We start from the raw sequence: 26,720 nt of genomic DNA on the forward strand, positions 1-26,720 counted from the left end.
TAAAAACACTCATACAGTAAGAAACAGCAGCAGGAGCTCTTCAGATAAAGTGTTTTTCTCATTTCTCTCCAGGCAGGATGGAGCATTTGGCTCCACATTACTCCAGTATGTTAGCTTATTATGCTAACTGGCTAGTGTTAGTTAGCTACTGTATCTGCTTCTTTGGTGGTGCTATCCACGCAGTGCTCCACAGCGCCTCTAGAGGTATGGCGGTACGTGAAAAATGCAAACCAGTTTTAATTTCCCCTCCAGTATAACGGATGAACCTTTATACTGCCCAGCACTGGTTTTATCCAATTTGTAATGCAGGCCTTAAAGCCCTTTAAAATAATATGACTTTGCATCCTATTGATACTTGGTCAGATTAACCTCAACAAGAGGATTACTTCTCTAAGTTCAAGTTTCCAGTAGAGGTCAAACAAACATTCACTGACTAGCTACTCAGTACTAAAATACCTTCACCAAACTTTTCAGAAGTACACAAACCGCCTGTCTCTAACTGATCTGCCGGCCGGGGCCATGACCTTCATTTGAGTGCGGTAGGGGCAGCCTCGTGTGAGGAGAATGGAGATAATGAGCGTTCGGGCCTGCGCCGAAGCCTAAATGTCACCATCTAAACAATGAGGACAGGGATTAGCGCAGGGCTGTTGACATTTGCTGCTAAGATAATTAGCCGCTAAGAGGCTAAGCCAGAGGCTACTCATTATGAGCAGTTGACGGCAGCTTTGGAAAAGACTGGCTCGGCACAATCGATCGATAACGATGTTACGGGCTTTGTCTCGCAGTGGTAAACATCAGCCTGGAGGGCTCGCGAGTGAAGGCTGAATTGACAGGTTGCTCAGATTTGAAGGTCTTGATAGGAGCCGGATTACAGTTATAGAGAAAAATATGGCAATTTTAATGTTCCAGGATTCATCAGCATAGTGCAGCTGAGCACAAAATGCACTGATATCACACAGATCTTTGAAGAAAACAAGTCTCTGGGAGTTCAAAAGAACTGAATCGGGTCTTTGATTACAGGTTAAGACTAGCCCTTGAGTGGAGAGCAGGCAGTAGAGGCTTTAGTTTAGTTAGCGGAGCCACTCTCTCCACTCTCTATTGTGTATTCGTTCACGTTCATTCTTCAGAAGTGCACTGAAGGTCTTCAGGAAAATAAAGAAATCAGTGTTTCTCAAACTTTTAAATCAAACATTTAAGTGCAACCTACTGGGTCTATTGCACTGGCCTTAACAATTTTAAAATCTGCAAATTATTGATTATTGTTTCTAGTAAATGCAGAATGCCTACTAAGACATGTTGGAAAAATTTGATACATCTGATAGTCTGTACTGAGAATGTAGTGAATAGAGTCTACATGGAAACCTCTTGAACCCTAGGCTAATTAAATTGCTATTATTACTAATACAGGAACTATTGTGAATAGTGAAGTTCCACAGGGTTCAATTGTAGGGCATGTAAAGACTGAAAAGAACTGAAGTGTTACATACAGGGTCTACCAGTTTAAACACTAAACACAACAAACCTAATATTATGAAAATTAGAGGTTAAAATTCAGGTCACCTGGTGTACCACCCTACCACCCATGCACCACAGTTTAAGAACCACTGTTGTAGGGATTCTGTCACTAATTTTTTGTTGTTGTTGTGTTCATATTGGGACCTTATTATTGACTCTGCCAATGGTCAGTGGTGAAAGATAACATCAGAACCTCAACAAGGAAGATAAAATAGATATAATATAGATATATAATAATAATAATTGGCTAATTAATTTATGATAGACAACTGCTAATATCAATGTACATTCTGATACAAAAGCTCTTTTCATATCAATATCTTTTTATTTATTTATTTAAAATTGTTTTAATATTTTCACTCTTAATGTTAGTTTTGTGCATATGGTCACAGCGTTCAGACCTCAAATAATGCAAAGAAAACAAGTTTATATTCATAAAGTTTTAAGAGTTCAGAAATCAATATTTGGTGGAATAACCCTGGTTTTTAATCACAGTTTTTATGCATCTTGGCATCATGTTCTCCTCCACCAGTCTTACACACTGCTTTTGAATAACTTTATGCTGCTTTACTCCTGGTGCAAAAATTCAAGCAGTTCAGTTTGGTTTGATGGCTTGTGATCATCTATCTTCCTCTTGATTATATTCCAGAGGTTTTCAATTTAGTAAAATCACAGAAACTAATCATTTTAAGTGGTCTCTTATTTTTTTCCCAGAGCTGCATATGCAATACATTAAATCAGCAAAGATATTTAGATAAAAAAATGTAATATGTTGTTGGCTGATTTATATTTCATTTACATTATCACTGTTGCCTTCTACTGCAAACATTTAAATTTTACATTTAAAGGCTTTTTTGAAAAAAAAAAAATATATATATGTACACAGACTGAAAACGCTGTTAAGGCCAGTCCTACAAATAAGGTCTTGTCCATGTCAAAAAAAATGCACTTTTACTGGATATTCTGTTAAAAGTTAGGGAAACCTTGATCTGGCTGATCAGGCTGGTCTTCGGATTGTGTCAACAGAACATAAACTGCTACAAACATTTATACATATGTTTAGCATGTCTTCACAGAATACAGAAGCATGCAGTATGCAAACAGTCCATAAAAATAGAAAAAATATATAATCCAACTGCTGGAGGTTACACAAGTTGTGTTCCACTGTCACGTTGCTGTTTGAGACTGCATGGGAAGAACTTCTGTCATCCAGTAGTTAAAGAGAGTGTGGACCAGCACAGTTTCATCTGAAGAAGAGAAAAAGAGAGAGAGAGAGAGAGAGAGAGAGAAAGAGAAATCATATTTCAAGAAAAGGGCAAAATCTGTGTATTTTACCTCATCACCATAAAACTAAAGGTTAGCAGAGCTACAAAATCTCTGGAGAACATGAAGGTGGTCATATTTTAATGCAAACGTAAAAAAAAACACGCAAAATGAAACAATTAACAATAAACTGTTATTATGTGAGGAAAGTGTGCTTATGGCAAGACATCAAAATTTAGGCAAGGTTGTGAACTTTCCTTGATCCATAGTGTCATGCATGTATCAGGACTGTATTTCCACTCACTGCTGCCTGTGTTTATCAAACCAGTACATTTAAAACTGTTTTAAATTGTTTTTAAGTGTTGTTCTCGCCTGTACTTTATTTAAAGTAAGACCTGACTGGGTAAAGCTACTGTTAGCTTAGCGAGTTAGCCTTTTCACCAGGGAAGCTTATCTCCCTTTAGTCGGATTTCCAAGTAACAAACGCGGCTGGAGCGCTAACCTAACCCCCGCCGGTGCGCTATAGCAGGTTTAACTGTTAGACAGAATAACTGTAGATTAGGGGTGGACGATATGGCTCAAAAATAATATCACGATATTTCACGGTATTTTCACGATAACGATACTTTTGGCGATACGACAAAACACTGAATTAGAAACATTTTTTAGAATTTTATTATTATTATTATTGCCTGCAATATGATATGGCTAACTGAGATATTAAAAAATTTATTTTATCAGATTTGTAACATAAGTCATGGATTCAGAATGTCATGATACTTACCTATAATAATGCACTACAAATATCTCCATATATCCAGGATTAAAGTAAAATAAATGGTACTGGACAGATATAATCTGTCTCTAGTAGATATTTAAATAGGAAATTAGAACAGTGTGAATTTTTCTTTTGCTAAAAAACGGCAAAAGAGTAGAACCCTGATATGATAATTAGGGGTGGGTGATATGGCACGATATTTCAGGGTATGATATCGTTCACGATATTCAAATTTTTTGGCAATATTATCATGTACGATACGATATGGCACACCCCTACTGTAGATTAACCCGTATCTGAGTGATTTAATGTTAAAATAGTGGAAGTATGATTGTGTCCTCCATAAAGTGCTTTTACTAATTCAGGTTATTTTGTCCCCAGGGATGAACACGATTACCAGGCCGGGGAAGAGGCTCTTAAAACGGAGAAGAAGAGCTCTGCTCAGACTGGCTGCTTTTTCCTTTGAATTTAATGAAGTTTTCTTCTCTATCAGATCTGAACTAGTGAGTATGGAAAAACTTCACACTTTTATTTGCAGATAAATAAGAAATTCAAGAAGCATGTTATGTTTTTTTAATGCAGCTAAAATGTCAGTATATACATCTATACAGCGTTGTTGAAAACGATGGCTTCCGAAGCCTTATTAATGTTCTGGAACCACGTTATGTTTAACTCACACGTAAACATTTGAATAAAGTGGTCATTCCAACCCTGTACAGAGATGAGAAGCACGGTTTCTCAATTAACTAAGCTACATTAAATTATTTTAATAATGGAAGTTTGAGTGTTTCTTGTATAATTACAACATTTCATATTTAAACTACAGTTTTTACTGTAACTGAAATTTTCCTAAATAAATCTATTTTGAATCGAATCGGGACCTTGTGAATCGATATTGAATCAAACTGGGAAATCAGTGCAGCGTTCTTTACCTTTCATGGGGCACAAAAAGACTAGTTTCTGTCCCATGATAATGTTATGGCTGATGGTCACAACTTAAAATATAGAAATGTTTATGATATAATTCTTAAAAACAAGTCTCAGATAGTGTGTGTGGATATGTGTGTGTCTAAAATCCTGCACTCTGTGGGTGTGTGATAGAGTGAGTGGCTTAGCGGCTCCGTCACCCTTGAGTGGTGTTCCCTCTGAGGGCTGAAATGAAGCTCTGAATCAGTTTGGGGAGCAGAGAATGTAGTCCATTGATTCCTGCTGTGCGGAGAAGCATCAGCAAGCTGTGAAGAACGACTGAAGGTCCTGAACCACACACGGCACTAGCACAGCCCATATTAATCGTATTTATTATCGTAAAGCTGATCTACAGTCAGGTTTACTTCCTTATTCTGACAAATGTATAGGTAAAAGACACTAAGGACACTAAGATGGCGTTCTTTCTCCTCATCACTTCAAAGGGTGATGTCAGTCAGCACAAGGCGTCTGTGAGCTGATGTATCAGAACCAAGTCGCTTCGTTTTCCTCCGAGCGCCACTAGGTGCTTGTTCGTCCAGATCTGGTTCAGAACCACAGTTCACGATAAGGTTTGTACCTCCAGACAGGAATATTGAGAAAAAAACTGCACGCAGCGTATTTTGGTGCCTTTGCTGTGTTTGTTAATGTGAGATTTACATTAAATTAAGATGTAAACATGTTATTTATCCGCAAATCGCAGAAAGAACAGAACCAATCCAGACATTGTCTATGTTTCAGGCTTATTTTGAACAGGCTAAGCTAATGTAAACAAAATGTAGACATGACAGACTTGCTCTGTGACGTTAGCAATTTCAGAAACTTTCTTTTTCCCGTCCACACAGTGGAGTTTTCAAAGATCTCCACCTTGGTAGGCGTTTTCGAAAAAGCTCTATTTTCAGTAACCGAAAACGCTGTTTTCGTGTAGACTTCAGTTTTAAAAATATCCGTATTCGTGTGGAAGAGGCATAAGGGTGCCTTTTCACACCTACAGTGTCTTGTTTGGTCTGAAAAAAAGTAGCAGACCATAGGACCAAATTTTGGTTCGGTCTGATCAAAAATTATTATTCAGACTTTTGGCCCAATTACCAGAAGTTGACACAGGCTATGAAGAAGTAGAAGTAGAAAAAGGTGAAATTTAATTTTCAAGGTTGTGAAGACCTTTAACTTTCCTTGATCCACAGTGTCATTCATGTAACAGGAATACGTCACAGAACACACAACGCAGTTGTCAAGAGTCTGCTGCCAATGTCCTGGTGCAAGATTGTGGCATCTGTGGAGTCCATCCCTCAACTATTCATAGCAGATCGAAACAATACACTAAATTGCCAAAGGTCTTAAGATAGTAACTTAGGGTGCTTTCACATCTATCTAGTTTGGGTCCAAACTAAAGTAGCAGGTGTGAAAGGGGTCATGAACTGTAGTCTTGACTAAAGGACCAGAGTTTGGTCCAACCAAATGAGGTGTTCTTGGTCTGTACTGAACCATGGTCCAGTATGTCTTTTCTAGATGTTTCAGGCTTTCAGACCAATTACAGGAAGCTGAGTCAGTCTTTAAACAAACCAGAGGAAATAAGAAATTGAGTTGTGCTGAAATCCGACTACTCTTAGCGTGCAGGCACGTCACCCAGCAATGTAATTATGAACAATTAAACTGGGAACTCATTTATTAACTGGAACAGTAGATAAACTCTTATTTCTAAACAGAAATAAAATGAATCTGTGGATAATCTTTTATACTCATTTTGCTGGGGGTCAAAAGCGTGTACGCGAAGTCGGATTCTGACACAGAGCTAGTATTTGTCACAACACCTGGAGCAAATCAACTCAAAGCCGAGCTCATAACTAATTATCTACAAATCAATTAATATGAAGTATAGAAAGACTCCGCCCACAAAGCTGATGACGACAGGAAGTAGTAAAATTCTTCAGTCCGCTCTAAATCAAACTGCAGTGTGAAACCAAAACTAAACGAACCAAAGGTACACAATACTATATAACAGACATTAACCTTGGTGCAGACTTAATATTAACTGTAATATTAACTCTAGTGCGACAGATTTTACTAAAAAGTATGTAAATTCATTAATCATATTGATTAAATATTGAAGGGAAGCCATCCCTGAAAAACTAAACTGATTAGAGCTGTTATATAAAGCAACAGTTAAATCTCTAAATAGTCAAACAGTGGAATTAAAGTCTGAAAGATTTGTGCTCACACTGGGAGAGAAGATTCAATTTACAGAACGAGGTCTTCAAAAGACTGATCTTCCAGAGTCAACACAAATTAACCACATAAATGGCATGTAAACAAAACGGCTTCACAAATCCCTTCCTGCTTCTTAATTAAACCCCCCCAAAACACATTAAAATTCTCCATGCAGAACTGTTTCTAATATGATTTACAAGAAAACAACTATGCTGCACTTCTACTCACTGGCCACTTTACTAGAAACACCTACAGTACATTGTACTTCCACTTTCAAGTCCAAATTATATATATTCAGTCCAATATCCACAGCATGGCGATGAAAAAGAGAGAGAGAGCGAGAGAGAGAGAGAGAGAGAGAGAGGCAGAGCATGCAAAACGGCAGGTTAGGCGACAGCTGTCTCAGCAAACTGTCCTTAATGCGATAAAACTTACAAAGCACTCTGTGCACCACTGTTCATCCTCCTCGACATCCAAGTGTTCATACAGCCAACACCAAGTATCCATAGTAAGAAAAAAGCTGCTAAATAAGTAAAAAGTGGACCTTGCTTGAAAACGCTGCTCGCTGCTCTCAGCCCCCACCCCCAAAAAATATGCTCATTTGAAAAAAAAGAAAAAAAAAACATTTAGTGTGACTGTTACAACAAAGCTAAAAATTTACAAATAAACTGTTGCATTGCACTACTTTACACTAACGCCCAATTTATACTTCTGAGTCAAACCTACACGGTAACTTATGCGTTTCCAGCGACAATAGCGCTACGCAGTGGCGGCCGTTTATACTTCCGTGTACACGTATCAGCGGCTCTGTGTCGCTCTGCAGTTTAAACCACAAAGCTGGGAATGTGTGGGGGTAGGAATGCAAGGCCCAGTGGACCAATCACAGCTGCGACTTTCAACGTTAGACATCAAATAGTTACTTTTTCAGGGAGGTGCGTGTCAATCTAGGCTATGGCGTAGGTTTGAAACAGAAGTATAAATTGGCCTTAACAACTACACTTAAATATAATGCTCCTGATTGCTTTTTTCTACGTTGGTATCGTTATCAGCAAGTACAAAAATACACATACTCGTACTCAGTTGAAAAAAAAAATGTCTATGCTTCCCTTGTTCTAATTATATGTTACTAGGATTACCCAATATGAGCAGCACACATGATAGCACCAGCTTTGGTGTGAAACAAATGGAGATTGACAAAAATGTCCCAATATAAACCTGTTGAAATGACATTGTTTTTTTTCTCTTCGGCTGAGCGCACCTCCGACTCCATCTCCACACCGACGTCCCGCTGGGAACAGCCATCTGTCACGCTCGGAGAGAAGGGGGAGAAGAACGCAGGCCATCCTCGCAAACGGTCCACTTTAATGACGGGTGACCTACTTGTGAATCGTTCAGTGAGCGCTATCTGACAGTAATGACACGGTAATGTATGGGATAATATGGCAAATGACGCGTTCAATTGCGCGGAACATCCAGCGATTCTCATAACCGTGATTTAGTTAATGTGCCTGGAGTTTGCAGCGAGATGACGAGAAACGCAATTAAAACTCTATTAAAGTTTACACTTTTCAGAAACGCAGAGTGAGATGATAGACTTAGGCCTTTTGCTCGCGTTTGTGATTCTGAGAATAATGACTTAGCAGCTGGTTAAAGGTGAAATAAAGGTGTGAAGATGTTTAGCATGTTGCTGCATACACACTGACATGCCAAATGTCATGGGACAGGAACTAGTATTATGACCCAAGACTTTTGCCATGTCCCATTGAAGGTCAAGAACACTGTAGTGACCTGTGGGATAGGAATGTTGGGTCTCCTTAATTTTAATTCCTTCTATGATTTGTTCCTGGTATGCGTGTTATATTTAAAAATAAGAGCTTCACAAATCTCTAATTTGGGTTCCTTTACACTTAAAATCCTTTCATTTTCCCAAAAATCTTGTGCGTCCTGTCAGGTTGTAAGAAGCAGTAAAGCCACTCTGCTGAAGTGCAGCGTTATACAGGAGTTTCAGTTTAGTTTTCCAGCAGTATAAGCATTAGCTGCTAACCACGCTTAGCGCTAGCTCTTTTGCCGTTCAAAAGTATCGGCCTGTAGCCTGCTGTTAACCCCAGCTAGCACTGCTGGAGCTAAGCGCTAGCTCTTTCATAATTCAGTATCAGACTGTATCAGAACTGTGTTCTGCGTGTTCACCATGTTAAAACAAGCTATGTGGGATGCACTGCAAGCTAATATCACCCTGGCTTCCACACAGGGTTCCTCAGTGTAGCGCTGTTGGCAAAATTAGCCGCTAACCACAGCTGGAAATCTGGAAATCTAAGCTTACTGTAACTCACTATGTGCTTTAACTCACCCAAATTGACAGGTTTTAGAAGAGAAATCTGTGTGGAATAACATACAGGTTCATTTGACTTCAAATAATTATTATAATTTGTTTTTTAAGAATTACAGTTTTCTATACTTAACTTAGCTTATATTTACAGGTCTCGCCACTAAGCGGAAAGACCTACTGAATTATAAGGGAAACATGGCGACACCTTTGTTCCTTACTAATTTCACATAATGTGCCTTATAATCTGGTGCACTTTATGTATGAAAATAGACAAAAAAAAATATGTTTATCAATAGTGCGCCTTATAATCCGGTGCGCTTTATAGTGCTAAAAATACAGTTTACCAAAAATGATTATGTAGTTCTATGTTGAGAAAATGCTGCTACTGATGGCAAGCAGCATACTCTGGGATTTGGACCAGCCAGCAGATGGTTGTTTTTCAAACTCAGGGCAGACCGACCTGACATTCTCTGACATAAAAACTCCCTAATCTACTCATCTACTATTTAATTATTTTTATTAAAAGTACCCTGTTTGGCTGGTATCAGTGCACCGCTGCTGTTGGGTCACCCTGACCCACCACATGTCAGGATGTGAAGGGTCAATCCTGTTTAGTGTGCTGGTTTTAATTGGCTCTGAGCTCTGGAGGTGCTGCATGAGACAAAAACAAGCGAGCCATTAAGCGGATCTGTTTCTATAGACGGCCTACATTGTGCGTTCATGGCTGTTGTTGGGACAGGAGTTCCGTTCCTGATTCTTTTTCCACATCTAAAGATCAGAAAAGCCACAGTGATGCAGAGAAACATTTGGAAAAGCATTTGTACGGCTTCCATACGAATTGATTTATTGTACTCCTCTTTAAACCAAGCTTCCGAAGGAAACAGTTCTTCCTTCATGATCCGTAGAAAATGCAGCAGTACAAACTCTAAAGAAAACAAAAAAGGAAGAGTACAATACCTCCATACCTTTATCTCCAAGTTATTTTACCTTTACCTGCTAAAGATTCTGGCTTTCTGCAAATACCTGCTTTAAGGAAAGGAAAAGTGTGCAGGCCTCTAAACTATGAAAGGGGTCTTAAAGTAGGAGGGATGCACAATGAGCCTGCAAGTGAGTCCTCAATAAATGGAGGTAAATGATGCTAAATAGCTAAAAACTCTACTTGCCCAGAATATTCCCTTAATTTTTAGAAAGTAATGTATTTTTCTTTAAAAAATATGTTTAAAAAAATATTATAAAACTATGATTTTGCTTAAATGCTCCATATATATCCACTAATTTTAGACTGATTTGTGAGAGCCCTCTAAAGGAACTTAATTTTAGTTCTCCAGCACCAAGGCTGGAGCAGTATTAGCATTAGCTGTTAACTGCGCTAATCACTAACTCTTTCGCCGTTCAGAGGTGAGTATATCGGACTGCAGCCTGCACATTTATCATGTTAAAACAAGCTACGTGGGAAGAACCACTAGCTAATAGTGCCCTGGCTTACCGATACACTCAGGGTTCCTCAGTGTAGCGCTATCGGGCGGCATTTACTAGCTTTATGTATGAAAATAAACCAGAAAATAGACGTTCTTTGAAAGTGTGCCTTATAATATGGTGCACCTTATAGTGCAAAAAATATGGAAATTAATTTAACCACTTAAACGTTGTTTGGTTGCGCTAATTTTTCCCTAGTATAAGAAGTAGTTTGGTGCATGCATTCACTGTACACTCCTACCTTACCCTACCTCGTATCTAGTGTGAACAGCTCCTCTGTTGCTGCACTACATTACTGCAGCTCTATTATATACAATATTCTTACCATCATATTGCAATATCAATAAAAATGCAATTTATTTTACAGGCCTAGAAGGCAGTGGTGGGGCTTAGCTGTTGAAGCACTGGGGTACTGACATGCCAAAAGTCATGGTATAGGAGCTAGTATTATGTAGAAATTGATCTCCAGGCACTTGCTAGACACAATGGAAGCTAAAGAGCACTGCACTGAGCTGAGTCTCTTGTCTGTTCACCCGAACAATTCCAGCCAGTCGCTGCTGTCAAAAAGGGTTTTGCAGGGCTAATTCTAAAATCTCACCACAATATCTTTCAGCACAGCAATTAAAACATTTATCGCTGTGTGCAGGAGCGGGCAGTTTACCAGCTCAGTGTGGGCGGGTATAGAAATGCGTACAAAAATCCTGCAAATTAATGATCAGCCAAAATAAAATAGAAATCACTCATTAATTGTCATGCATAAATAATATAAAGGAACATTATTAACATTGTGGAAATGAAGTAGAACATGAATTTAAGCCCTTGGTTTGGCTGCACTCATTTTTCAACAGGATAAGAATTAGTTTTTTGTGTGTGTGTGTTTACTGCTGACCTCTACCTCACTCTTGCTCACTCAAACTTGCTTTACCACACATTGTTTTACTCTGTTTCACCTCTCTCTCCACCTTGCTCTACCTCACTTCACCTCGCTCTACCTTACCTTGTTTCACTGTAGCTTACTCAACCTCGCTTTACCACACACTACTTCACTTTGTTTAACTCTACCTCTCTCCACACTGGTCTTCCTCACTTCACCTCGCTCTACCTTACCCTGCCACACTCTACCTCACACTGCTTCACTGTACCTCACTTTACTGCTTCACTTAATTTCACTCTACCTCTCTGTACCTTGCTATAATGCAGTTAGCAGTATTTTGTTATGAAAGAGTTCTATTATTTACTGTGAAGCTTTAAGGGTATTTTTAAATAATTGTGTATATGTTCAGTTTTATATGCATACACTAAATATTCTGCACTGATAGATTTTTTGCTTTTTTATTTAGTTACATTATTATTAGTTTATACAAGATCAAAGTCTGTTGTTTACAAAGTTTACAGATTTGTTTTTTTTTTGCTGAATGTTTGAAACTGTTATATATAAACATGAAAAAAAATAATGTAACATTTATTCTGTTTATTTTGAGGTATATCCTTTATTTTTTTTTCTAGTGGTGTCAATCAATTAAAAAATGTAATACAATTAATCAAAAAAATATTCTGTGATAATCTGCAGTATCACACTTGTTCTTCGATGCAAGTTTTGTGGATATTTAAATGTAAATTTAAGAATGAATGTAAGAAATGTAAAATGCAATTATATTTGTATTAGTGGTGTCAAATGAAATACTAGTATATAATTGTTTGTTTGAGAGGAGATAAAACCAAAGTTTATGGCGAAATTGGGGTTCAAATTTGATGGCATAATGGGCTTTGAGTTGTCCAGCGGGCTATGCGCTGCCACTATGATCAGGAAATCGCTGGTTCGAATCCTGTTCACGTAGCTTGCCATCGGCTGGCGGAGCCCTGAGAGAGCACAATTGGCCTTGCTCTTTCTAGGTAGGCAGATGGCGCTCTTGCCCCTTATCACTCCTAGAGTGATGTCAATCAGCACAAGGCATCTGTGAGCTGATGTATCAGAACTGTTTTGCTTTGCTTATATAAAATACTAATTTCAAATTAATCCTATGCGTTAACGGTTTAACGTTGACAGCCCTAGTTTTTTTCATATTACCAAAAATATCCCGATTGCAAAAATACTCTGAAATGTTTTGAAATAGTCAACACTGAAGCATCTCATACAATCATAACTGAAACTCACCTGTGCTCAGTGTGGAGGTATGGCTGAACTCCTGTAGCGCTGTGTTTAACTGCTCCACATCCCTCTGGCCCAGCAGAGTCCTTAGCCTGCACAGACCGGACATAGCGGCAGGGGGCGCCGTACCTTCTGAGAGACAAGTGAACAGAGACTCAGCTGTGCTTAGAGAAAGACAGGTTCTGTCTGCAGTACTGGAGCCTAAAGAGGAGGAGAGAAAACTGTTAGATCAGAGGTTTAACCTCTCGAACATCTACTTCTGCCATATACAGTGTAAAATTTAGGCTTTAGGATTCTGCTACTGTTTATACACTATGGGGCACAATGTTTCTCAGACAGGGTATAAAGCTAGTCTTGGGCTAAACATCACAACATTTGAATGACTTGGCTTAATCCCATATATCCAAATGATTGTGGACACTCCTTCTAATCAATTCAGCTACTTTAAGCTTCATTAAGTTGTATCCACTGCTGTCAAAGATGTGCTAATGCACAAGCACAGCTTGTCTAGTCCATGTAGAGAAGTACTGCTAATAGAAAACAACTCTCCGGAGCAGAGAAACATTAATTGTGCCAGACATGGGATAGAAAGGTTAAAATTTAGAGGGTTTGGTCATAATTGTTTAGATAACCTCAGTAATCTAATTGTAACTACAGATGATGCCACAGTGAGCATAACTGACTATGCTGTCTCCAGTTGAGTAAGATGATCCTCCTTTTCACCCATCAACCCCTAGCCAACATAGTTGCCCAACAGAATGGACAGTTAGTGTCCTCCTCCAAGCGTGTTGAACATCATTGACAATGCATTAGCAGCAGTGTTGCTATGTGTTGATGCCTCACCGCATGTTTTCTCACATGCTGTTCATACTTCCTTCCTTCTCCATAAACATGAATGTTGCCAGTTATGGTATGGAGAGGTTAAAGATCAGTCAGCATACTGTTTGGCTATAACTGCACAACCTACAATGTACTCTACATAGGGGAGAGTGAGTGAATGAATAAAGAGCTGCTTTTTTGAAGAGTGAATATGAAGAAGAAGTAAAAAAAAGCCACATTGCTCAAACCCGTTTTTTTTAGCTCAGATTGGATGCTTTACATTCACAAATGTAAGTGACCTTTATTTGTCTGTACTGTGAACAAATATGTCACATTTTTGTTTTGTTACTGCCTTTACTTTTGGCCTTTTGCGTTTTTATTTTCATTTATTTTCCTTTCTTTTATTTTTTGTATATTTTTTTTACTTATTATTATTATTATAATCATTATTTATTTTAGTTTTAGTATTATTTTTTCTTAATTAAATCTTACATTGTTTGCTTGTTTTTATAACTTAAACTTAATTTTCAGTCTCTTTAATTTTATATAAGCTCAGCTATATTGCAAATGAGGGTTACCGTCAATGTATTTACTAGGGGTGTCACGATTCTCTAAATCCTCGATTCGATTTTATTTTCGATTTTAGGGTCACGATTCGATTCGATTCTCGATTTTCTTTTTTTTTTTAACAGCAGAGAGGCCTATGCCAGTTTTAGATTAGTCTATGGTCAGTCATTGGTCTGATTCATCAAATTTACAATATCTTATTTCAAAAGGTGGGCTTGATATAAGGGATGCAAAGTGATAATACACCACATTAGGCACTAATGGTCAAATTTAAATAATTTAATTAAGATATATATGTAATGCCATCTAGTGGCTCTTTTTGGTAGCAGCAGTGTGCACTATTAAAACAGCAATGTGCAACATAACAAAATAAATAATAAACAAATACAGGAACAGTCATTTACAAAATAATGGAACAATTAGAGCTTTAACAAACTGAACTCTATCCTACTATAACAGTTAAACATGAAAAATAAGACTTAGTCTTGATTGGTTTTGATATTTTATCGAAATCGTGACACCCTAGTATTTACAGAGTGAAAATAAAGGTTGATTACACAAAAAAGGTCATATTTGAGAGATGACTCGCAGCTTTATAAAGGGAAAGGTATGCATTTGTTATCAGCTCATATGTGGAGCATATTTTGCTGGAGTGGAGAGTAAACAGCTGGTCTGAAGTTCATGCTCAGGTCGAGGAGGTGAAAAAAGTTCAGGTGGTTTGCTTTTGCTGTTTTTGCAGCTATAGCTGCACAGCTGCACCGAAATATGTGTGGATACGAGAGAGAAGCATGTAGTGCATGAGAAAAAGTAAAAACATTTTTGTAAACCAGCTAATCATGGCATCCAGAAACATACAAATATGAACATCAGATATATTTAATGTCAGAACTAGAACTGTTTCTATTGAGCAACCATCACCTCAAAAAACACCAGTGTTTATTAGTCTATTCCTTCATATACAGTAAAACCTGGCACAATTCTCAGGCTTTTTTGTCCCACCACTGATTTATTCAGGCAAGAAGACACACAAACATCTGGCTTAGACTTTGGTAGTGACAGCCTGACTTGCTGCACTCTTCAAAGGCCTAACCCTAAGCTCCGAAACCAATAGTTCTCCACTGTTCATGACCTGAGGCTGTTCCGGGAGGATTACGCCACTGTTTATGATCCGGTGGAGGAAGCTCAGAGACTGTGCGGGAAACAGTAAAGGACAGAAGGAAGAGGAGAAGGAAGGAGGTGAGAACAGCATGTGAGAAAACACGCAGTGAGGCATGCATTAACACATAGCAACACTGCTGCCAGTGCAATGTCACTGATGTTTAACACGCTTGCAGGAGGACACTAACTGTTCATTCTGTTGTGGTTGGATTCTGAGTGATGGGAGAGAAAGAGAAACATCTTACTTGTAGCTTGCCATCAGCTGCTGGAGCCCTGAGAGAGCACAATTGGCTTTACTCTCTCTGGGTGGGTAGATGGCACGTTCTCCCCACATCACTCTTAGGGTGCTGTCGATCAGTATAAAGCATCTGTGAGCTGATGTATAGGAACCGAGTCCCTGCGTTTTCCTCCGAGCATGCTGTGATGCTACTCGGCATGTCGAAAAGAGGCGGTGGATGACTTCACATGTGTCAGAGAAGGCATGTGCTAGTACTCCTGGTGTTGGGGCCTCACTAGTGATGTAGGAGTCCTAATGAGTGGGTTGGGTAACTGGCTTTGTGAATTGGGGAGAAAATTTGATAAAAATTAGAAATTAAAAATTATACTAATAATTAGAAGGCGTAGAAACCTTATGTATGGCCACAACATATAAAAAAAGAGTTAGGGTTGTACATGATGTTAATGTCACGTCTTATTCTGTAAGTTTATTGGTGGTGGCTGGACTTTTACCTGGAGTTGGATGGCACAACGTGAAAACTGCACTCTAACCTATAATGTAATGTTATAAATGACTAAGGGTTCAAACTTACGATCTGAAAGGTAGATGTCCCACATGGTTCTCAGGAAATGCACAACCTCTTCTACCTTTTTGTTGTTTTCTTCCACATTCTCCTCCTCCACTTCTTCGTCATTTCCCCCATCCCTTCTATAGGTAAACTCCAGAGGTCTGGACTTTGTCACCACACCGATTGAACGGAGTTTCTCTTTCTGCCGTTTCTTCTTCAGCTTCCTCTTTCTACTTTTGCTGAGTATCTCCTGGCCCTCAGGGACCTCCAAAGTCTGTCCGTTTCTTCCCTCAGCCTTTTCTGCTTGTTCCTGAGTTGGGTTTCCCAGTGGTGTGCTGCCTGTTCCCCCAGCTCCAGCACTGTCTGCCTTTCTCTTTCTCCTTCGCTTTCTTCTCCTCTGCACATGGTCTTGGCCTTCAGCAGAATCACTATTCCCTGAATCTGAAAGATCAACTGGAAACAAGAAGAAGACTTTAGTTGAAATCGTAGTGAATGTCATTCTAACATTGCTGATGAAGTTTCTGGTAGTTCTCACTCTCAGTGTAAACTAGTGTAAACTAATATTAATAAATATTACAGGGTCATACATTGCATGGACAAAAATGCTCACCATCTCGATTTACATGCATCAAGCTGAGGAAATATGTTTAATAGTGAAAGTAAGAGCATTTCCACACAATGCGAAGAGAACTCAAGGAATTGGAACTTAACAGCTGTGTAGCTTTAAGGAAACCATTTATCAGCGAAGCTAACCGGCAAACACTGCTTCGAAACTTTACAAACCTGTACTTACTGTGGCCTGAAATTTTACAACCATACTTACTGTGGCCTAAAATTTGCAAACCCCTGCTTACTGTGGCCTAAAAAAATTACAAATCCCTCTTACTGTTGCCTAAAACTTTACAACCCCATAATTACTGTGGTCTAAAACTTTGCTAACCCCTGCTTCCTGTGGCCTAAATATTTACAAATCCCTCTTGCTCTGGCCTAAAACTTTTCAAATCCCTACTTACTGTGGCCTAAAACTTTACAAACCCCTACTTACTGTGGCCTAAAACTTTACAAACCCTACTTACTGTGGCCTAAAACTTTATAAACCCCTACTTACTGTGGCCTAAAACTTTACAAACCCTACTTACTGTGGCCTAAAACTTTACAAACCCCTACTTACTGTGGCCTAAAACTTTACAAACGCTACTTACTGTGGCCTAAAACTTTACAAATCCCTACTTATTGTGGCCTAAGCTTAAAACTTTACAAACCCTACTTACTGTGGTCTAAAACTTTACAACCCCCTACTTACTATGGTCTTATACTTTACAAACCTCTACTTACTGTGGCCCAAAACTTTAAAAACCCTCTTACTCTGCCCTAAAACTTTACAAACCCTACGTACTGTGGTCTAAAACCTAACAAACCCCTGCTTACTGCGGCCTAAAACTTTACAACCCCCCAAAACATTTACAAATACATTCTTCTCTGGCCTAAAACTTTACAACCCTACATACTGTGGCCTTAAACTTTACAAAAACCTACTTACTGTGGCCTAAAATTTTACAACCCTACTTATTTTGCCCTAAAACTTTACAAACCCTACGTACTGTGGTCTAAAACCTAACAAACCCCTGCTTACTGCGTCCTAAAACTTTACAACCCCCCAAAACATTTACAAATCCATTCTTCTCTGGCCTAAAACTTTACAAACACCTGCTTACTCTGGCCTAAATCTTTACAACACCCTCTTACTGTGGCATAAAACTTTACAACCCTACATACTGTGGCCTTAAACTTTACAAAAACCTACTTACTGTGGCCTAAAACATAATAGCTCTAATAATCCTGGCCTAAAACTTTACAACCCCCTACTTACTGTGGCCTGAAACTTTACAAACCCACTTACCCCCTTATTGTGGCCCGGAACTTTTTAAACCCTCCCTGACTGTGCCCCAGGTGGCCTTCAAAGCAGGAAAATCTCAGAAATTGACGTGCTGACATGCTGTAGGTGTGACGCAGAGGTTGCTTTCAGCACAGCAGGAACTAGACAGGTGTAGCCTTTGTTTCACAAATACCTCCATTCATGAGATTCAGTGCGCCAAAAATAGCTGAGTAAAGCTCTATACTGGGGTGAACCATTACATAAGCCTGAATATATAATATCAAACAAATTCACCTCAGGTGCCCTTTCAACAACTGCAGTTTACAGAATCCTTGGCCCTGTCTACCCCCCGCTGCCCTGTTCTGCAGGGAGTTGGGGTGCCATATGGGCTGATAGAACAGTAGCCGTAGTGGAGCGTGACTGAAGTGTCCTCCAACACGCTTCAATATTCATTAATCCCTCCCAGCCATGAGCTACTGATCACTCAGCCTTTTAACACAGACCTCATTACAGTGAGAGGAAGGGGTCCGCTGGTGCTGTGCAGCCGATGAGAACGGGAAAGGGGGGGGCGGACGCTTAATAATACAGCTAATGGAAGTGTGTGATGTTATTGCAGTTATGCAAATTGGCCAAAGTCTACTTCTCCGATCAATAGGACGAACCTCATAGCTATGCACGGTGCTGGAGCAGAGAGACTGGCATTCATTCTCTTATAATGTAACAGGGTGGTAATTTGTATTTATTGCAGTGGTGTCAAATGATTAAAAAAAATTACCAGAATAATCAAAACAACATTCAGACTTTTTTTTTTTCTTCTTAAGACTTAAAAGGGGACACTTTTGCATGTTTTTGTATTTCCACATGGGTCTTCTTGACTGTCCCAGTAAACACTGACAAAAACATCTATTGAATCATTTAAAACAGCTCAGTATAAACATGGCATGGCCAACAGCAGCTTATTTGCCTAAAAGTGACAGAGACCTTAAACGATGCAAAGAACCACAGATTTTCCTTAATGCCAAAATGCAATTGGCATTTTCCACAATCCCTGTCCACAAGAAACTGGCCCATAGTGTAGAACTGCATTCCTGCCATTGAGGCAAAGCCACAGTGTGCCCTCTAGTGGTGGGATAAAACACCACTAGAGCCACAGTGCTTCCCACAGCCGTGCTAGACAATGGGAACATAACAAAGCACTTCTGAAATGGATGATGGGAATATTCTGCATCTGCATATTCTGCATCCCATCCCAGCATCCCAGCAGCATTTTAGCGATTTCATCATCTGCTGAAAGATGTAAATGGAATGAAGAACATTAATTAGGGGATTAATTTGTGGGGAAACTGGGCCATCCGGCAGAGAACAGTGTGGCTCTCCTGGACAAATGAATGAGACGTCCTCAACAGCCCTTTCCCCGTTCCAGAGAGAGAGAGAGAGGGAGGAAAAGAGAGAGATTTAAAAGGGAAAAGCTAAAGCTTTTGAGCCAACAAAATTGCTGCAGCTGTCTTTACTGTGATACTGAATCAGTAGGAGGCTTTTGACTGAAACTAGTTTATTTCCTTTTGTGAGCATCATTACTTTGCCAGCTTTGGCTCACCTTATGGACCTGTGTCATACATACATTTTTGTAAAGTGAAAGGGCCTCTAGATGCATTTTAAATGCTGGATCTTGAATGTATCTTGTTCATATGAAATGTGAATGAACGGTTTAATGGTCTAACTAAAGAAATGCTAAAGATAATCTAAATGTAATGTCTCTGAACTTTGGGAGAGGTGTCTCTGTTCTGTGGGGACACTCCCCTTTCTGCTTCTATTGTGTTTGGAGGTGCCCTGTGGTGGTTGGGTGGTATCCAGATGTAAAGTGCCGGTTTCCAATTTCCAAGTAAATACGAAGTGTTCTGTTTAGGTTAAAGCACATGGACATAAGTATTTTTTGTTTATTATTTCTTTATTTTTATTTCCAATTTATTCTTCCATTTTCTCCCCAATTTACACAGCCATTTACCCAAGCCATTATTAGGACTCCCCCTATCACTAGTGATGCCACAACAGAAGGAGGGTTAAGACTAACACATGCTTCCTCCGACACATATAAAGTCAGCCACCGCCTCTTTTTGAACTGCTGCTGATGCAGCATTACCGACATGGTGTTTACTTTTATAGCAGCTGTAATGAGACACGCCCTTTCCAAAAAGTAAAACTTTTGTCTTGTCAGTTAGTCAGAGGTTTTTTTCTTGAAGTTCGTCAAGTTGTTTCTGGCAAAATAAACATGAGCCATAATGTTCTTTTTGCTCAGCTGTGGTTTTGATCTATTTTGCCCAGTCTTTTCTGATGGTGGAGGCATGAACACTGACCGTAACTGAGGCAAGTGAGGCCTGCAGTTCTTTGGATGTTGTTGTGGGGTCTTTTGTGACCTCTTAGATGAGTCATCACTGTGCTCTTGGGGTCATTTTTGTCAGCCAGCCACTCCTGGGAAAGTTCATCACTGTTCCATGTTTTGAACATTTGTGGATAATAGTGAACAATACAATAGTGAAGTACAAAAGCAATAGAAGTTAAAGGTAAAACATCTTTAGATAGGGCCTAAAGGAGGTCAAAGGGAAATAATGGGATAGATGATTGAAGGAGAGGTGTTAGGAGAGTAAGAGCTCTTTGAAGAGCAGCGAGAGATTCTCCTGATCTGGTAGTGGAAGGAAGTTTGTTTCACCATTGGGGAACTCTGTATGAGAACAGTCTGGATTGCTTTGTGTGAATGTTTGTTTGGTAAAGCGAGGTGACGTTCATTGGAGGAGAACAGTGGCCGGGAGGTAGCGTAAGCTTTCAGGAGTGAATGCAGGTAGGAAGGAGCTGTTCTGTCATCACCTTTTAGGCAATTGTAAGAGCTTTGAATTTGATACGTGTAGCCACTGGTAGCCAATGGAGCTCAATGAGCAGTGGGGTGACATGAGCCCGTTTTGGCTGGTTGAAGACCAGACGTGCTGCTGCATTCTGGATCATTTGGAGTGGTTTTACAACACAGGCCGGGAGGTCAGTTAGTAGGGCATTGCAGTAGTCGAGGCGTGAGATGACGACTGTTTGTACCAGGAATTGGGTGGCCTGTTGCGTTCGAAACGGTCAAATTTTTCTGATGTTATAAAGCGCAAAGCGGCAGGATCGAGCAGCTGAGGCCACTTACAGTGATATAACATGAAGTTATTAATCTCCTGTTCAAAAAATGCAAAGAATGGTGAAAGAGACAAATCATTGAGGAAAAAATGATAACTGGCTCTTTGCTAGAGTGTGTCTCTTTCTGAGTTTTTCTGATTTCATGGGAACTTTCATGAGAAGTGGTGTCTGGTGAACCTGCTGAGAGCTAATCAAAGGTGACATAGCTCTGACACTGGGCCCTTAGGACTGTAATACTTATACTGGTGAAAGGTTTTAGAACACCGCAGGGTGAATATCCTGAAAAGGTACAAAATCCACCGAACTTAAATGGTACAGAAGTACAAAAGGGCTTTTAAGGAAACCACAGGAAAAAAAAAAACGACAGGAAAATGTACATCTCTGTATATGCACAATAACTGATTTTTTTGGTTAACAGCTTACAGCAGGTAAGTAGCAATGAAAATAAACTGAGCTTTGGAAGCTAAACTAGAATATTGTACTGTTCCTAGTGACTGATTTTAAATGAAGGTTTTAATGGAGAAAATAAAGCACTAAGGCTGGAGCAATAGCATTAGCGGCTAACTGCTAGTGGTTAGTGGCTAATGCTGCTGACAGCGCTACACTGAGGAACTCTGAGTATTCTGGTAAGCAAGGGCAATATTAGCCAGTGGTTCGTCCAACGTAGCTTGTTTTATGATGGTAAATGCAGTACGCTAAGACCTAGCGTAAATACGGCTAATGCTAATGCTGCCCCTGCAGTGCTAGCAAGGGTTAGCAGCAAGCTGCAGGCCAATAATGTATGTGACACAGATGTTAAACACACATATACATAGATTCCATCCTGTAGAGAACTACTACCAATAGAATATGAACCTACTATAACGATCACACATCTGTGTGATCTTTTTAAAGCAAAATGATGTTTTTCTGCACAAAGGTTCAAGAACTGAAAGGTTCTTTATGGCACCAACAGTTGTTCCAGAAAAAACATTTTTGGCAGCTATATCTTTTTTTATGAATTCAGGCCAAATATGATGTCAACCCGGTGCCAGCTTGTTTAAATAAAGTAGCCTATTGAAAGCACTGCGCACTGAAATGTTAGCTGCAGGGAAGCAAAGACCTAATCAGAACAAAGGAAGGACCCGTGTTTCAGCATACTTACTAAAGCGCTAAGCAGTACGACAGCGGTAATAAGGCGAAAGCAATAAATAAAGCATGAGAGCGAAAGAGGCTTTCAGGAAAATGATGAAGAATGAAAAATGAAAGGAAAGAATATCCGCTCTGTTAAATTTAGATCTTGCCTATAAGGGAAACAGCATGTTTAATGCACTGACTGTGCACTTCCCAGTCACTACTGAGTCATGTGATCCTTTGTGCATTGTAACCACCCACTGCCACTGCTCAGATGGAGCTGAGAAATGTAAAATTCATGACTGTTTCATTTAGACCTTCCCCTGCAGTACATTAAGTTGACGTAACGCTGAGGATATTTACAGGTAAGGCAAACTTAGGCTAAAGCTGTTTTCAGATTCTAATTCTGAAAATGAAAGACAGAAGCAGTCTGAGGATGACACCAGTGCATTAATGAACGAGACTGATTGTCTGGATCGCTCTGAGCTCGAGACACTAATTGCGAGTGTTTGTTTACAGCAGTGCAGCCTAATCACCTGCTCCGCTGAACAAGAATATTTGTGCATTTGCCTCAGCAAAAAGCCACACAAACCATAATATTACATTACAGCACTCATCTCAGTCAATCACTTTTCCCCTTTACACACACCCACATTTCATTTTCTCACTTATAACTAACTACATAAACTACACTGTTTTTACTACGCTACTTACAATAATTACTGAATAATACTTCCACACAATATGATTTTTTTTTAATGGCAACTATTTCTATGTTGACCGGAATATCCCAAAATATTTGATGTATTATTTATTAATATAAACACTGACAAGAATTTGAACCTGAACTTTCTATAGTTTGAATAGATTTTCCTGACTTTTGAACAAAATGAAAATGTTACACTGCAATTCCTGAATGTATGAATGAAACCTTTTGCTTTTTGAACTTGTGCGATGGTGAAATTTGCTGCAGAAAAATACATTTCAAAATATAAAAAGGAAATCAGGTCCATAAATTAAAATCGATTTGATTTAAAACTATGAAAGACTAAAACTATTTAGACTAAAGGTGAAATATTCAGTAGATATACTTTAATGCAGTGTTTTTCAACCTTTTTTGAGCCACGGCACATTTTTTACATTGCAAAAATCCAACGGCACACCACCAACCAACAATGTTATAAAATGACACTTTTTAGCCTAATTAGGACAATACGGTCACTTAATTCATATATACTCACTCAGTGGGAAACCTGGGCCTGTTTAGATGAACACAATGCTGATATCCTGGGAGGAATTGAAGACAGACACACACGAAGCTCTTCATCAACAGCTCTCAGTCTCTCTCTGTTTTTAGTTTTTATAGCAGTCAGGGTTGAAAAGCTTAGCTCACAGAGATATGTTGTGGAAAATGGGAGTAATGTTGAAATAGCTCTGTTTGACAGAATGGGAAAATCATTTGCAGCAGTCAGCCAAAAACTGTCCAAAGGTAGGTCAGCAAAGCTTAGCTTTAAACCACGATCTTGTCTCAGTTCAGTTAGTTCCTCTTGCTCCTGTAAAGTCAAGTCCTTCTCAACAACTGATGCTGAGCTATATGGGTCCCTGACCCAGTCAAGCGATTCTGTGAAGATTGAAGAAAAATAAAATGAAAGCTTCTCCTCAAGAATTTTCAAATGTTCACCTATGATATTACATAGAGCAGCAGTGTTGACATCTTGCCATGTCTTGGTGAGTGGGAACATGTCAAGGTTGGCACGTTCCACATGCTGTTGCCAGAGCTTTACCTTCGAACGGAATCCATTTATTTTATCTGTGCTTGTAAGCAGGTTTTCGTTTCGGCCTTGCATACGTGTGTTCAGATCATTCAAATGACAAAATATATCTGCCAGGTATGCCAGCTTCGCCAACCACTCATCACTTGCAAGCAGCTTTGCATAGTCAGTCCTCTCGTTTGTTAGAAACACTTTAAGTTCCTCCCGCAGCTCATACACACGAGTCAGCACCTTGCCACGTGACAACCACTGGACCTCTGTATGGAGCAATAAGGTTGTATGATCCGCTCCCATTTCCTCACACAATGATGCAAATATGCGATTTTTCACAGGCCGTGTCTTTACAAAGTTTACCATCCAACACAGTAACTAGGTCTGCTGGTAAAGTCTTGGAAACGAGAGCCTCCCGGTGCAAAAAACAGTGTGTAACAACAACATCTGGGTTTTTTTTCCTTTACCCTGCTAACGAAGCCTTTCGTGCGCCCGACCATCGCTGCTGCACCATCAGTGCAAACGCTTGTGCAGTTTTCCCATTTAAGTCCTCCTTGGTCAAGATATTCCGATGCGACCCGAAAAATTTTCTCTCCTGTAGTTTTTTGTGGCAGTGTCTTGCAAAATAGAAAGTTTTCTCTAATGGCATCTCCATCTACAAAACGCACATTGGCCAGGAGTTGAGCATGTCCACTAATATCTGTGGACTCATCAAGTTGCAAAGCAAATTTCCCACCGATGCGTATCTTTTCCAAAACAGCTTTTTCGATGTCTGCAGACATGTCATCAATTCTTCTGGCAATTGTGTTATCCGAGAGAGGGACTTTCGCTATTTCTTTTACCGCATCAGAGCCGAGCATCTCTTTAACAATGGCTTTGCAGGCAGGTAGTATTAATGCCTCTGCCACAGAGTGTGCCTTTTTTGATTTAGCAACAATTTCAGCAACGTGGTAGCTAGCTTTGAGGGCTCGCTCACTCACCTTTGTGGTTTTTCTCATAAAAGTTGCCTGCTTCTCCGTGTTTTCAAGCAGGCGAACAAAATAGTCCGTCTGCTTGTTTTGAAGCGTCGGATGTTTCGTTTGGAGATGGCGTTTAAGCTTACTTGGGACCATGGCACTGTTAGCTAGCTTTTCGCCACACACCAAGCACAATGGAGTTGGTGTCGCCGCATCCCCGGTGAAAGTAAATCCAAATGAAAGATAGCTTTCGCTGTACTGCCTCGAGTTCACTGTCTTTGCCTTCTTTTGACTTCCACCCGTACTAGAGCCTTCACCTGGGTCTGGGTTTTGTCCCGGGCCCTGTTCAGAGCTTGGATTATTCCTTTTCAAAAACTTCTCCATCACTGTCCACCTGTCTTGTTCATCACTACAGCTGCGTCACATCTCCTGTCTTAGAGTATTAAGGCAATTAGCTATCTGCTGCCCCTACTGACACGGAAGAAAATGCATTACTTTTAAAACACTGTCACTTGACAATGTGGCAAGTAATCACCAATTAAGGAAATTAGATAATTTTCCACGGCACACCTTACAATATCTCACGGCACACTGGTGTGCCGCGGCACAGTGGTTGAAAAACACTGCTTTAATGTATGCATCTAAAATTCGATGTAATTTTCTTAAATTAAAATGTTACATTGTTTTGAAGTGTATGTTTTTCAACAGCACATTTCACCACCTAACAAGCTCATAACATAAGAAACCATTGTAAAAATTCATTTTTTTTTTCAAATTTTTTTTTTTTACATTCAATTTCAATTTTTTTTCAAGTTAATTGAGAGTCAAGTAAATTGAATTGAAATATACAAAATGCAGATTCAAATACTTAAGTCAGATCTTAAGCTCCATATACACATCCATTCCTACATTTCAGGCCTGCAACACATTCCAAAAAAGTGGGACAGGAAGCAATTTGGGGCTCGTGATCAGATAAAAAAATCTAATAAAATATATATATTAAATTTTAGAAAAGAAAAGAACATATTTATCATATTCATAAAATCTAAGTAAAAGAAAAAATGTATTTTTATTCAACAATAGAGTACCACAGTATAGAGTGGGCGGGATTTAAACACAGCACTAAACGAACAAGTCTGACACCAATCTCTACATGTAAACTAATAATAAAAAAAAACTGTTCAAAAATAAATATTTTCTTACACTTCTTCCTACTGCAAAACATAACTCAAACACTTATTAAGTATGACCCCTCTGCAGCTCCATCTCTGATATGAATAGTGATAATTGGATAGACTCCAGCAGATCATAAGTCAACAGTGCTCTTATAATAGACTGTCTAAGTGTGTTCTGCAGCAGCTGCTGCTCCCATGCCCTCATATACGCCTCTATTCCATAAACGCTTTGGCACTTAAGGACACAATCTGGGAGATGGCTTCTCTGCTACGGTACTCAGGAGGACTAGGGGGAATGAGAGAGAGAGAGAATGAAGCAGGAGAGCGATGGAGAGTTTCAGAGCGGTGGCCCTGATCCCAGCTGGATTGGTAGTGGCTTTAGGACGGGGCAATAAATTAGATGCTGTATGGGCTTGGAATATGAACCTACTATAACGATCACACATCTGTGTGATCTTTTTAAAGCAAAATGATGTTTTTCTGCACAAAGGTTCAAGAACTGAAAGGTTCTTTATGGCACCAACAGTTGTTCCAGAAAAAACATTTTTGGCAGCTATATCTTTTTTTATGAATTCAGGCCAAATATGATGTCAACCCGGTGCCAGCTTGTTTAAATAAAGTAGCCTATTGAAAGCACTGCGCACTGAAATGTTAGCTGCAGGGAA

General features: G+C 39.4%; 1 protein-coding gene across 3 annotated transcripts in view; it reads right to left on the bottom strand.

Annotated features, from left to right (window-relative positions):
* Nucleotides 1-2,377: 2,377 nt before the first annotated feature.
* Nucleotides 2,378-26,720, bottom strand: part of LOC103022717 (glutamate-rich protein 1) — a 32,037-nt gene continuing 7,694 nt past the window's right edge. For 2 of the 3 annotated variants that reach the window (XM_022672664.2, XM_007257570.3), the window contains 3 exons: nt 16,032-16,460; nt 12,685-12,879; nt 2,378-2,762 (listed from right to left, as the gene is read on the bottom strand). In XM_022672664.2, coding sequence (XP_022528385.2) covers nt 2,683-2,762; nt 12,685-12,879; nt 16,032-16,460 — 704 coding nt within the window. In that variant the 3' untranslated portion in view covers nt 2,378-2,682. The remainder of the gene's footprint in view (nt 2,763-12,684; nt 12,880-16,031; nt 16,461-26,720) is intronic. The other variant, XM_007257571.3, reaches the window with a different exon arrangement.

The sequence above is a fragment of the Astyanax mexicanus genome, chromosome 14 (assembly GCF_023375975.1).
Source record: "Astyanax mexicanus isolate ESR-SI-001 chromosome 14, AstMex3_surface, whole genome shotgun sequence".
In the NCBI taxonomy this organism is placed as follows: Eukaryota; Metazoa; Chordata; class Actinopteri; order Characiformes; family Acestrorhamphidae; genus Astyanax; species Astyanax mexicanus.